Genomic DNA, 14,395 nt, shown 5'->3' on the forward strand with positions numbered 1-14,395 from the left:
TTATTGGTGGTATTTTGGTTTTATTCAGGTCTTATATTTACTTCATGTCTCCAAGGTTTTGGGTATGATTGTGTGTGTGTGTGTATGTGTGTGTTTATATGTGTGTGTGTGTGTTTATATGTGTGTGTGTGTGTGTTTATATGTGTGTGTGTGTGTGTGTGTTTATGTGTGTGTGTGTGTGTTTATATGTGTGTGTGTGTGTGTGTGTGTTTATGTGTGTGTGTGTGTGTGTGTGTGTGTGTGTGTATGGAGTTGTTTGGCAAATTTCCTCCTGCAGTCCAAAGACAAGAAATCATGTAAACTTGTGTCTCTAAATTGACCTTAGTATATGTGTGGCATCCTATCCAGGGATACCCGGTACCCAATGCCCTGTACTGGACTGGCATCCTATCCAGGGATGCCCGGTACCCGGTGCCAGGGAGGGATTATGGGTTGTGTGGGCCCCTGGGCAAAACGTTCGCGAGGGCCCCCCACCACCACCAGCACCACCACCACAACCACCACAATTCAAGGGCCCTTGGCAGCCAAACGCCCTCCCTATAGGGTCAGGGGCCCTTGTAGGCAGAGGATCAAAGAATGTAGACCCTCTAAAATAGACAAACGAAAATACATTGTTGATAAGCGTTGCAAATTGTTTTGGGCTAGGGGCCCCACGGGCCCCCTGCACCCCAAGGGCCCCTGGGCAGCGGCCCCGCTGGCCCGGTCCGTAATCCGTCCCTGCCCGGTGCCCTGTACTGGACTGGCATCCTATCCAGGGATTGGTCTGGGTTGGGGGCCCAATATGATATGCTTTCATGGGGCCCAAAATCTCTATCGGTGACCCTGATGCCAGCATCTGGCTTCCTGTGCTGTTCCCTCCTACGCCACACTGCACCCAGGGTACGGCCACGCAACTGATGCACCTGCGTGCTGTAAGGCTTCTCCCCGTCCTGCTTAGGTAAGCATGTGCATCGTGTAGTCGCTCCACTCTGTCGCCATGGACACCAGTCATCACAGCTGACTATACCTGTCCAGCAGCTCTGCTCCTTGATCTCGGTTCACACACCTCGCCTATTGTGTGGGCCCTGATCACCATGCCATTCATACGAAAGCCAATTTGCCGAGGAATGTGCCAGTCGTGTCAGGCAACTGGTTGCAATTTAGATTCCAGGGAAGCTAATTATAACCCCTATCTTTGCTACAGGGCTATTTTTTTCTTTTTGCCTGTAGGCTCACCACACCTCAGCAACTTCAGCCTCACAGTGTTGACTTTTCTTCAAAGTATGAAGCTGATGGACAGGAAAAGAATGTCACTTTTCAAGAGATTTGCTTTTTTATGTTTTTAGCAGCATGTACAGATCTAGATGGGGGTGAAGGTTGCATCTCCTCGTGGTGTTCGTCATCCTTGATGTTTGTCAGAAGCCAGGAGAGACCCCCCCCCCCCCTCAGGTCGACACAGAGCGCAGCCGGGCTCAACCGCTATATCGCATCGTTGATAACTATTAGGGTCGGTGCCCATCGGACACTGTTCTGCGTGTCTTGTTTCCTTTTGGCCAGCAGGTGGCACTAGTCATCCTGCTTCCACGCCTATCTGTTTTATAGCCCTTTAGCCCCTAGTGTGTTTCCCTGCTCCCCAGATCAATGCATATCTCAATGGGTGCAGTTCAGAGTCTGACCTCCTCTAGCCTTGAATTCCAGGCTAAGCAGAGACCATCCCCCCTCTTTATATTTGCTGATTTTATGTTTTCTTTAGTGTCTGTTATGGTTTTATCTTCATGTCTGTGATTATGGTTATGCTGCTTGTACTTACGTTCCTGGTCTTTTTCTAGTGTTGTTAGCCCTCTGTATTTATTAATGTTAATGTTTCCTACTTCCTGTGTTAGTCAATTCTGATTTATTCCACCAATTTCTTGTTGTCCAGTGTCTGTACTGATTGGCTGATTTTGTTATGGACCACATGTGCCCTTGTTAGGCCCTGTTATTTGTGTTGATTTAAGTGCCCGCTCTCACTCTGCTCATTAACGCTTTGTTGTAATCGTGCTATTTGTTCTACGTGTTTGTAGTTGTTCTGCTTGTCAGTTTCAAATTTTACTTTATGCTCATCTCCGCCATAAACAAGTTTACAGAGAGATGAAATGGCGAAGCTCAGGGACCGCAGTGTAGCTTATTGCTGTGCTCCTACTCATCTATGCTTTAGCTGTACCAGTGTAGATTAATTTCCAGTGTTTGTGTTTCTTTTGCAGTTCATGCAGTTCATGCAGTTCATGTCAGTATTACCTGTTCCGGTTTTGACCTCTCGCGGTGCCTTTATCTTCTCGTTTCCCCTTTGTGATCTGCTCAGTTTGTTAAACCCCCTTTTTGTTGGAGCAGCTCCGTCCCTTAGCCGTGGCCCCCACCCTAACAGATCAGGTAACATAACAATAATGTGTCTTTAAACATTTGTAAAAAAAAAAAAAAACATCAAGCACCTAAAAAGACAAGGACGGGTTAGACCGAATAGTCAGGTCTGCGGAGAACGTTGGTGTTCTGCTGCTCGCTCTTCTGTGTTCATCCATAATCAGCAAATAGGCAGGGAAATCATCACAAACCCCTCACACCCAGAACCTCTTTGAACTTCTTCCCTGAAGCAGATACAGATCAAAACAGCCAAAATAAACACGCACAAGAACAGTTCCTTCCTACGAACCGTCACTCATATGGGCAGCTGATCCAGTTCCCTCAGCCCAGTTGCGCTGTCACCCCCCCCCCCCCCCCCCAATAAGCAATACCTCCATCCAACCATCCATCCATTTTCTGTACCTGCTTGTTCTCACTGTACTTACTGAATTGTTTTGTACATATTGTGTTCATGAGAACATTTCCTTCAATGACACTTCCTCTTGCCCTTTTTATGCATTTATCAACCTTGTGTTTATCAACCACACATGCAAATTGTATATATCAACCAAAACGTATGTGACATTGTCTTGTCTTGTCTTGTCTTAACTCTGTCAGTGTTTCCAACTTTGGTCAGCTGGCTGACATGAAATTTTCAATTTGAGAGAGGTCCGCACACACACTTACATGTATGTAACAGTTTTATTACCTTGAAAACAGTCAGTAGGGTTTGCAAACTACCGCAACACTTTGATGTAGCTAATTTTAGGTTTATAATGGAACAATATAGATTCACCCTAAGGTTTCTTACATGTGCGTGAGTCTGAAAGCGTGAGTGTCACGGCAGATGAGTGGGAGTCGGCGGTCCTGCTCTGCATGGAGGCCTGTGCACTGCATGTATGAGCTCCATTGATAACCAGCAACTAAAACTGATTATTTTATTTATTATTTTAACAGCTTGTTTATCCCTGAGTTTGACAAACCCATATCATAAAGCACAGTTTAAGGGAAACTGTTAGTGTCTGCACTAATAGTAGGTGATGTAGGTGATATTATCTGAATTTTTAGCTCCTTGAAATCTGTATCAGTATCAGAGACAAAGTGCTCAAACTTGCGAGTCCCTAGTGTGCAGTGACCCGGCTCTGTTATGATAACACAGGCATATATAACATGTCACGCTGCCTCAGTGTAAACAGCAGCAGCATGTGGCCGATCTTTGATTGGCTCCCGCAGAGCGTGTCCAAGACGCTGCCCGCTTTCTGGCACGTTCTGCCTTGGCGTCCCTTGGCTGTCTGGGCATGCTCAGTATGCGCTCATGTCACGTGCTTCTCTCGGCTAAATGGTGCCACATCAGTGCAGAACCCAGTGCAGCCCCATTAAATTGGGATGACGAGAACAAAGCCAGAGTCCTGAAAGGAACCAACTGGAGAGAAGTCCTTTTTTCTTTGGGGGGGGCAGCTTTTGTGCTCGTCTTCCTGCTCCTGCGGAACACAAGGAGCCATCTGCTCAGGAACAAAGAGTTCATCCCTCTCTCACACTCCTCTCGCCGCTTGCCCCCTCCAACCCCTTTTGTGTTCCTCCACTCTGCTCCCCCGGTTGTCCATTGGACGGGGGGGCGGCCCTCTATCGCTTGCTGTCCTGCCCCCCATTGTCCCGCGAGCCCAGGTGTGCGGACCAGATCCGGCCGGTCCGCTGGCATTAAGGGCCGTGACGGGTCCTCCCCTGAAACTCAGCACCATCTCGCTGTTTAGGTAGATCTGGGAATATGGCCTCCATGCTGGTGTAGCCTCTGCGCCCACCTGCAGAGTAGGAGGGGATGTGCTTCATTAAATGACCACTTAAATAATAATTCTGTTTTTCATTTCTATTTCAGTATTTTTATCCTGTAATAAAATCTCTGCATTGTATGTGTGGCTGCCGTTGTTCAAGTGACTGGAAGCCATTTGTGGAGAATATCTGATCAGCCTGCCTGTGGCTATTACACCCCGGTGATTCATTACTCTGCTTTCATTTTGTTCGTAGCCCTGCTTTTTGAGTTATAGGGTTTCAGGCTCCGCTTCCCGCCACCCACCGGTGCGATCGCAAGCTTCCCCTGCAGGGTCTGAGCTTTCAGGGAGCCACGAGGCTGCCGGTTGTGGTGAGAGGAGACGCTGCAGTGCTGTCCGAAGCAGAGACAGCCATCTGCTGCTCCTTGGGGGGGGAGGGGGTGTTCCAGGCATTGCTGAGCTACCAATGGGGCTACCTTTCTAGTGGGTGTTATGTCCCTAATCTCCCCGCAGTCTGAAGGAAGTCACCCCTCTGTGCCATGGTATAGATCTGGGGGGGTGGGTGGAGGGTACCTAGGTGACAGTCTCGAGGACGGGGGCTCAGACTGGGTGAGCTCAGGTAACCCATTCTGATGTAGCAGACCAGGGAGGAATGTGGGGTCATTGTTGTATTCAACAGGCTTGAAATAGCAGGGCTACAGATAGATTCCAGTAGCCAGGAGGGTGGAAGGGGGTCTGTAGTGGTTTTTGTGTTGGTGGGGGTGGGGGTGGGGGTGGGGGTGAGGGTGGGGGTGGGGGTGAGGGTGGGGGTGGGGGTGGGGGTGGGGGTGGGGGTGGGGGTGAGGGTGGGGGTGAGGGTGGGGGTGGGGGTGGGGGTGAGGGTGGGGGTGAGGGTGGGGGTGAGGGTGGGGGTGGGGGTGGGGGTGGGGGTGGGGGAGCTGCAGCAGGCAGAAGGCAGGACTTTGTTTTCGGTTGGTGTCTGACAACCAAATCAATTCTGCTTTAGGAGACTCTTCAGCCATGTGGATTGGCCCTGACAGCCCCCCCCCCCCCCCAAAAAAAAAAAAAAACTCCCCTTCTTGTTCTTCTTGTCTAAGTGTGAATGGAACCTATTGTGTGAGGCACACTCCCGCCCCCCAGTGCACCCCCGCACTGCTACTTTCAGATACACGGACTCCCTCCTGCCTGCCAGTCAGCCCAGGTCACCACTGCAGAGAGTAGCTGCTGCGCTGGAGTGCAGCTCCTGTCCGCGGCGCCGCCTCTGCACGTGCCGAGGACATGGACTCATCGCGGAAGCCAGAACCGTCAGCCCTGGAGGGGCCCAGGCCCGATATGGACCTGGTACGGCACAAGCCCAAGCGGGGCTTCACACGCCAGCAGATCCTGGCCCTCACACTGGGGCTGAAGCTGGGTAGCCACACGTTACTCTGGAAGCCCTTCAAGATCCTCGCCTTCCCCAAGCACACCTCGCCCCTGGAGAAACGACCCTCGCTGGCGGAGAACGAGAGGAGCCGTGCCTACGAGAAGGGCCATAATTTCAAGGTAAACTGCACTGTACTATGATTCATTCTCCAGCCAAGTACTTCGAATGACATCTGAGTACTATGAGTAGTGCTGAGCCTTGTTGAGCCTTGAGTACTTACTCTTAGGGCCCGGGGTGGAGGTTCTTCTGTTCTTTGGTACTTGGATGGGCCTTTCAGGAATTTGCCATGGGTTCCGCGTTTTAGGACAGAGGAGGGAGTCGCTGGGAGACGTGGCTTTGGTTACTAGCAGCCCCTGACGACTAAGTGTTGCAGATTTCAGTGTCACTGGGGCGGTAGGTGCTCATTAGGATGTACCTTTCTTGGAAGGAGACGTGCTGAGGACCTCCACACACCCGTGTTTATTTTATGGCGAGTGACGGGTGTCTCCGACGGGCTCAGCTGTTGCAAAAGGGTTGCCCCCCCACCCCCGCATGTTCACGCGTGTTTTCTACACGAGAGGTGGTACTGGCATCCCCATACTCCCTCCACACATTCTTTCCATTGTTCCTCCTGGGTTTCGGTCACTTTCGCGTCGCACTCTCACCGCTTCCGGAAGGAAGGCAGTGCCTCGCCGGGGCCCCGTTCGCTGGATTTCGCCTTTTTCCCAATTTGCTCCCTTTACATTTCAGCGCCATTTTTAGAGGCTGCAGGTCGGCTCGTGTCTGGGCATGTCCCTGACGGCGTGACCTGCAGGGGGAATCCCCGAAGGCGACACGATTCGTGCGGGCGGAGAGTGGACTCCTGTTTTTATTTTTTTTGCCCATTAAAATTATTAGTGGTGATGTGTTATTCAGACAATAAGTAAATTAGAAAGTGTGGCTGGGTCTAATATTGTTACAACATTATTACGACATCATCGCGACATAAGCACATTGTTCTGTGTCTCAGCTTGTCCACAAACCTTTGTTCGTGTGTGATAAGAGAAACCTTTCAGCAGTACCTCACAGAATTCTCTAAATCCTGTAATTTGTCTTATTTGTGGATGTTTTCATAGTGCAAAGTCCCTGCCGACCTAATCGCACACCTACGGACGACGGAACTCGCTTCACTGACGAGGCTTTTCTTTCTCAGCCTGGGAAAATGCCACCGTTGTTGGTGCATCGACTGACAACTGACAACGCCCTACATGGACTCCCACACTGGCAACACAACAGAGCCATCGTTACATTTACCAGCAGATTTTCTTTTTTTTCCCAGGCTCAAGCCAAAACACAAAGCACCCCTCTGACAATTCATGCTTTAACGTGTGTAAACCACTCCTCGGCCTACTTGCATACCAACACAAAACCCATTTGTGAGGCTCTTGTCAATCACGGATGTGCTTATCTTTACCAAGACATGTGATGTAATGAATGTTGAAATAGTTGCAGTGAAGGGGATACAATTAAAAGGAGAGTCTTTATCCTTTTTTTTACGGGTTGGACAGCAGTCGTAACTGTGTTAGTGTCTTGCTTTTTCAGTCATTTCATTCTGTTCATTGTAAAAGTGATTCAGTATTTTCTTAGAAAGTGTAGGTACTCAGAGAACCCTAGTGCCACTGTGGAGAGCTGGAGTTGGAGTGAAGTTTTCTTGGATCTGAGGTGGACATTTGCTCTCCCTCCCAGCTGGGTTCTGCAGTTTGTCTACCCTGGAAGACGCTGACCAAGTGCGCTGACGGCTGACTGAGCTGGTTAATGATTGCATGTTTTCCTGCACTACAGGTACACACGTTCCAAGGGCCGCAGTGGTGCGAGTTCTGTGCCAACTTCATGTGGGGCTTGATTACCCAGGGGCTCCACTGCACAGGTAATTGTTCCTCACTCGTCCCGGAGAAGCCGTGCTGTCAGTCCATAACGTCAATATTCACGCTGTCCATGCTTTTACTTTCTATTGACCTAATCCCTCATTATATTCTGTATAAAGGATTTTGTTGGTCAAGGGGGACCGGAAGGTTGTCGTTTCAAATCCCAGGGTCGGCATCGTGATGTCACTATGTCACCATTGGGCCCATGCACCAGTGCCTTAACCCCCACCTGATCCAGGGGCTGTCTGACCCTGCTTCCTTGAAAATGTGTGTTGCTTTGTATAAAAGACGGCCAAAAAAAAGAAACGTGACCCTATCACCACTGTATGCAGTGATCTGCTGGTGTGGAGCTTCGAATAAGGACTTGCATGAATTCTTATGGTTTCCTGCAAGGAACGGCAACTTCAGCGTTATCAGTCAATTTTATAGCACTATATGTGGTATTATCAAAAAATCTTATAATTTCCTTACATGAAAACTCTTATATTTTAATAGCTTCTCTGCATCCTGGAGCAGGCTATTTGGTTAGAGGGGAGATGTGTGGATGATTTAGCTTTTTTCGTTGCACCTCTTGTGCTTTCCTGTAAACTTTTTCCAACCTACTGAACACATTTTACCAGACCTGTCTCAGAGTGGAACAGAATGGTGCAAACAGGTTTTAGACTTGATTCCAGTCAGTGCTGCGGGTCTGTTGCAGAGCCCTGCACTGATTTTGTACCTGTGAGTCAGTTCTGGGTCTGAAATGCAGGCATTTCACATTCCTTCAGGAAACCTGACACAAACCAGTTCTGCTCCTTTCTCAGGACTGGGCTATATTTAACCGGCCCAGAGACGAGCTGAAACTGCGTGAATGAGACACACCCAGTGTGAAACAATCACGCAGCGTGGCATAAACTGGGAACCAGCTGCATGCTGGTAATTCCCCCCGCCCACACACACACGCATATGTACTAACCTCCAAGCCTTTGCCATGACGATGGCTGTTTCAGTGTGACATCAGAAGGACAGTGCGATGATGCGTGCAGGGGGGCGGGGTTGGTGGTGGGGGGTATAATATTCGACATACTGACGGAATAATATTCGATTATTGATCTCTTATTCAAAATTCTGAAAGACTGCTGACATTTTGTCATTTTTAGCTCTGGGCTCTTCTCTCCCTGACACTTTCCTAGAAAAGAAACTGTAGATTCCAGTTTCACACTCGTCACTCAGTAGCTTTTCTCATTTGGATCATTATGAGAAATTATGAGTGAACACAGGTACAGTAAAAAAAAAAAAACTTAATGCAATGTATCGCAGGAGATAGTAATTCAGTATTCTTTTATTTCCATGAATTGTTTAGATTTGGCTATTGACTTATAATTTACGTTTAGCAGACACTTCCAAAGCAATGTACATTTCTGAGAAAGTCAGTCCTTGGAGCGATTGGTATTAAAGGCCTTGCTCAAGGGTCGAATGGTAATATCACACTACCGACTGTGGGATTTGAACTGGCAACCTTTTAATCAGGGGCGCCGCTAGCGGCTTTGGGCCCCATGAAAGCATATATCAGGCCCCAAACCCAGGACAGTTTATTTATGTTCTGAGGATTTTATGGCCCCTGTCACTCAACTTCCCTCCCCTTTATGTCGCCCCTGGGCGTTTCACTATAACGAATACAGTCTCCCAACGTGCTGGGCTACACGCCGCTCCCCGAATAAGCTAGACCGAGTTCTGATTTTTATCTGCTCATTCAACTGGATATTTAATTAGAGTGATTCCAAATCATTTTGCTCAAGGGTTCGAGTGCTTGTCTTGTCACCTGTGAAAAGACCGACTGTAAGAAAATAGGCAGAGGGAAAATCAAGGTCACTCATGTGTTACTCTATGAATGTAATATCGTTGTTCCCAAGGCATGATGGTAGCAGCCTTAATCCAGCGCCTGGAGGCCAGAATAATTAAGTAGGAACTACACAGACCACACACAAACACACATGGTGGTTCAATAGGTAGCACTGTAGGCTCACGCCCACAGCATTGTCTAGTTTTCATGTTGCTCATTGGTTCTCTGGAGATACTTCAGTTTCAACCCACAGTCCAGAGATCGCAGTTGTGAGTGTGGGCCTTGATATGTACTGGCATCCCATACCTGGTGCCCACTGCTGTGTGTCCTGTGATTCCTGGTGTGGTGGTAGGCTGTGGTGTGGACCTCAGGCTCACGGTGACTCTGTAACAGATAAGCAGTCATGCAAATGGAGGGATGGCATGAAATTATTACACGAACTGCTACATAGACAATGTATGGATAAATAAAACATCCAAGTGTCCCTTAACCAAGAATCATGGATAATCAACAATGTCCAGCATCTTCTGCAAGTATGTTCTATGGCTTCCAGAGCTCATGATGCTGTACCTCCACACAGGACCAATACCAGTTTGCTTCCAGGTCATAAACACCAGATGAGGATGCTATGTGGCAATGTGGTGCACAGCCAACAACCTAGTCCTCAACATCAAGAAGACAAAAGACCTTATAGTGGATTAAACGAAGTGTGTACTCAGCCATTCGCTTCAACGGATCATCAACAGAGATGATGTACAGCAGGTTCACAGCTTTGAATTCCTGGGAATGCACATCACTCAGGACCTCCCATGACCTTTCAACACCTCCTGTTTGCTTAAAAGGTCACAGCAGAGCCTACACATCCCAGGGAGGCTGCAGGAAGCCCACCTGCCAGAGCAGCCCCCGAAACATTTCTACAAGTGCAGCACAGCCTCTATTCTGACTTACTGCACAGCAGTGAAGGACACCACCTGCTCTTCTGCTGACAAAGAACCCTTAAACCAGGTGCTTAAGGCAGCTGGTGCCTCATCGGCTCGTAGCCACCAGAACTCGAAGACGGTTACAGCACTTGTTGCTCCCGGAAAGTCCCAAATGTCCAGCACTCCCCTACCATGGGCATTTTGTGCTGCCATGAGGAAAATGCTAAAGGGCTATACACACCCCAACAAGCAAATGACAAAATAGCTTCTTTCTGAGAGCAGTAACTCTGCAGAACACTGACTACTACCACTATCATTGAAGCGCATTATGCAGACACTCCCCGGGTTATGATGGTGTTGCGTTCCAAAAAACCTATTGTAAAGCAAAAATGCATTTTAATACAGTAAACCCAACCTAACAAACATCATAGCCTAGCCTAGCCCACCTTAAACATGCCTAGAATACTTACATTAGCCTACAGTTGGGCAAAATCATTAACACAAAGCCTATTTTATAATGAAGTGTTGAATTTCTCATGTATTTTATTGAATAATGTACCGAGAGTGAAAAACATTAATGGAATTTGAATACCCGTCGTAAGGTCGACAGTGTAACAGTGTAACACGGACCATCATAACCTAGGGAGTGTCTGTATATGCATTTTATAACTGTCGTACTGTTTATAATGTGCGATACTGTCAACAACTGTATGTGCAAACCACTGTTTTCTAAGTGCAACATTTGCTAAACACACGTACATCTATCCCTCTCTACAATACAATCAGAAGTATAATACTGACTGGCCGTTTGAGCCCTACCTGTTTTTCCTTTGCATCTTACTTTGTATATTTGCATTGTTTAGGTCCTGTGCGGCATTGTCACTCACTCCTCTGCTGTTTTTGTTGTATCGCCTGCTGACCACTTTCTTCTGGTTTCTCCAGACTGTGGGCTAAACGCACACAAGCAATGCGCCAGGCTCGTACCCAGGGACTGTCGGCCAGATCCACAAAAGATAAAGAAGGTTTTCAGCTGTGACCTCACCACGCTGGTCAAGGCTCACGACACAGAGCGCCCTATGGTTGTGGACATGTGTATTCGGGAGATAGAGCAGAGAGGTGTGTTGTTGAGAAGTGTGTGTTTTTATAAAAAGGCCTTCAAGCTGTGTTTGAAAGTGTTACTGTACATCTAGAAATTTGCCTGCAACCTACACTTTCTGATGGTGAGGAATTCAGTTAAAGGAGGGTGAGGGATCCTGGGAACATGACTGGACTGAATGGGAATACTGGGGAGCAGATGGCATCTGCATAACATCAAATGGTGTCATCATCCTCTTGCAGGTCTCAAGTCCGAAGGGCTCTACAGGGTCTCCGGCTGCACGGAACATGTGGAGCACGTGAAGCTGGCCTTCGATCGAGGTGGGTGCATAACGACCTCTCCTGCTGCCCCCCCCCCCCCCCCCCGTCAAAAACGGGGAGATGCAGGAACAGGAGGCGGGTCAAGCTGGGCAGAGTCCGGGGTGTGTTTTAACACAAGCGGGTGGGTGTGGAGATGCGGGCAGCGTAACTCCGCTGTCACCTTGCAGAAGGAGAGAAGGCGGACATCAGCGCCCACATGTACGCGGACATCAATGCCATCGCCGGGGCGCTGAAGCTCTATCTGCGAGAGCTGCCAGTTCCCATCGTCACTTACGACGTTTACCCCAAGTTCATACATGCAGCAAGTAAGACAACTTTAGCGTGCAGCGAGCCACTAAATATATAGTCTGTATCTATTACAAGATATTAATGATAAGAACTTTCTTAAAAACACTGACACCCTGTACTAGATAAGCAGTTATGGACATGAACAGATGGATAGACTTTATTTGCGACATTGTGTTTTATAGTTTTGTTCTGCATGCACCTCCCAGTGTACAGTACGGGTGTTGTGTACAATCACAGTCCTGTTGTGCTGCTGCTTGTTTCCATGGGGATGTGGGCCCTTCTGTAATGGCGGATTCCCTTTTGCAGAAATGCCGGATCCAAGCGCCAGACTGGCGGCTGTTCGCCAAGCTCTGCCCCTCCTGCCGGCCGCTCACCATGAGACACTACGTCACTTGCTGGCGCACCTGAAGAGGTGAGTCCGGGAGGCTTCCTGTCACATGACTGCCATTGCAGGACCACCGACGTTGGGGTTACTGATTGTTCCCTGGGAAACATTTTGTTTTCCGTCTTGATTTTGACAGCGTTTATTTTTCTGCTTTTCTGCTTTCCCCTTAGGGTCACCTTGTTCGAAAAGGAAAATTTTATGAATGCAGAAAATCTGGGTATCGTGTTCGGGCCGACGTTAATGCAACCACCGAGCCGCAACACTCTAGAAACTCTGAACGACACGCAGCACCAGAAATTAATCGTTCAGCTCTTGATCGAGCATGAAGACGTCTTGTTTTAAAGAATCAGAATGGAGTCACCTTTTAAAGACAGTGAAGTCACTGGATAATATTGTCATGGTGAGATTTTCAACACCGGTACAAATATTTTTAATTTGATGTTGCACAATATGCATTGAAGCTTTTATGTGTAATTCCAACAGAGTTTTGGAAAGTGTGGTTTTCATAGTATGCATGACAGATTTAATGCAAAAAAATATATAAAGAAATCCACATGGGCAAGAAACGTACCTGAAGGATTTGACAGCTTAAATTGTGAAGAAAAATATATACAGTCTGTCTATGGCCGCATTTCTCCAGCCGGTTCCTGGGGACCCCCAAACAGTCCATGTTTTTGCTCTGGGAGCTGGGAGGGAGCAAAAATATGGACCTTCTGGGGTCCCCGAGGACCAGCTGGAGAAACACTGCTCTGCAGGATGGTCCATGTGCAAACTGAGATGTCTTCTTTTCGGATTCTGATGACTTTTTTAAAATCAGGGTCTATTACAGGCCAAACGACTATGCATTGAATTTCCGATGTTAAGTAGTCAACTATGTAAAATGTTTAAAATGCTTAAAATGACAAACATCCATATTTCATCAGTTTTACAAAACAAGATTTATAGCACAATGAGTGCATGAGACAGAGGAGAGCCTGTTGCCTCCGGTCCTCTTAGGATATAGGCAGGAGGTTACTGTCACTTACATTGTCATACTGCCTCGCCTTTCTTTAATCACCTGGATTTTCCTTATCAGTCCACTGCAAAAAAAAAACTCTTCACCCACAAGAAAGGATTGTCCTTGTATCCCAGTGGTGACTTTATCTGGTGATTTGGTTAAAACTGGTTTATCTGGTTATTTGGTTAATATGTAATGAAACGAAATTTGCTTTCAGATGTTATTTGCGTAAAGATCAAGTATGTTTTTAATTTACTGAATGGATTTTTTTTATTTGATTTATTACATATGTCCCCAAAGTCATGACTCTGTGATTTCGAAGCATAATGACTCTCGCTTGTAAAAAGAAACTTGCCTTCAGATGTTTTTTGCATAAAGCTTAGGTGTGTTTTTAATCGTGTAAATGGGTTTTGTTTGTTAGAGATGTTAAATGTTTCCCCAAACTGACGACTGCTTCAAGTGACAGAGAATTCCGTGTCTCCTGAGATTCATGTGTGTGTCTTGGGGTAAATGCGGCATTACTCTGGTCCGAAATAAACCACCAGTTATCAAAAATGAATGGACAAAGTTTGGATAAAACTGGACTGAATCAGAGTGTTTCAAATGAATTTATTTATTACAGGGAAGAAGTACTTTTAAAAATGTCAATAGTAGATAGTTCTGAACAGTCTATATTTAATAATGCATTTGGCATGATTGTACATTTTATTCAGGGAATATGATAAATTTCCATACATCTACCGTCCCTATTTTTAATACAGAGCTGCAGTGAGTCTGGAACCTCTTCCAAGAATCTCAGGGTTGGGGGCCCGCAGTACATCGGGGGGGTCAGCAGACTATGCTTTTGCACCGTGGGAGGAAACACATGCAAACTCCACAGCCAGGGAGGCGAGGGAGGGAATGAAACCCACACCCCTGCAAGGGAGGGTCACAGGTGGGGTGACCATTTAATCCGTGTCAGGAGGGTCACCACGACCATTTCGATTAAAAGGGGCTGGATTTCACTTGCTGTGTGCTGATTGGTCAGTTTCCTATAATCATGCGTGTGTCACTATTGTCAATGTGAAGCAGCTGGATCAGTCTTTCAATCAAGGAAACAAAGTAAAAGTACAAGACGAACCAAACAATTTAGCCGAAAGC

General features: G+C 47.3%; 1 protein-coding gene across 1 annotated transcript; it reads left to right on the plus strand.

Moving 5' to 3' along the window:
- Positions 1-5,241: 5,241 nt before the first annotated feature.
- On the plus strand, positions 5,242-13,810 carry chn2 (chimerin 2). The gene is made up of 7 exons (XM_049025843.1): positions 5,242-5,663; positions 7,345-7,429; positions 11,112-11,285; positions 11,508-11,585; positions 11,753-11,890; positions 12,180-12,285; positions 12,429-13,810. Exons 1-7 carry the CDS (start codon positions 5,400-5,402, stop codon positions 12,598-12,600), a joined length of 1,017 nt encoding a protein of 338 aa, XP_048881800.1. The 5' UTR covers positions 5,242-5,399; the 3' UTR covers positions 12,601-13,810.
- Positions 13,811-14,395: the final 585 nt, after the last annotated feature.

This window comes from Brienomyrus brachyistius, chromosome 9 (genome assembly GCF_023856365.1).
Source record: "Brienomyrus brachyistius isolate T26 chromosome 9, BBRACH_0.4, whole genome shotgun sequence".
Lineage (NCBI taxonomy): Eukaryota > Metazoa > Chordata > Actinopteri > Osteoglossiformes > Mormyridae > Brienomyrus > Brienomyrus brachyistius.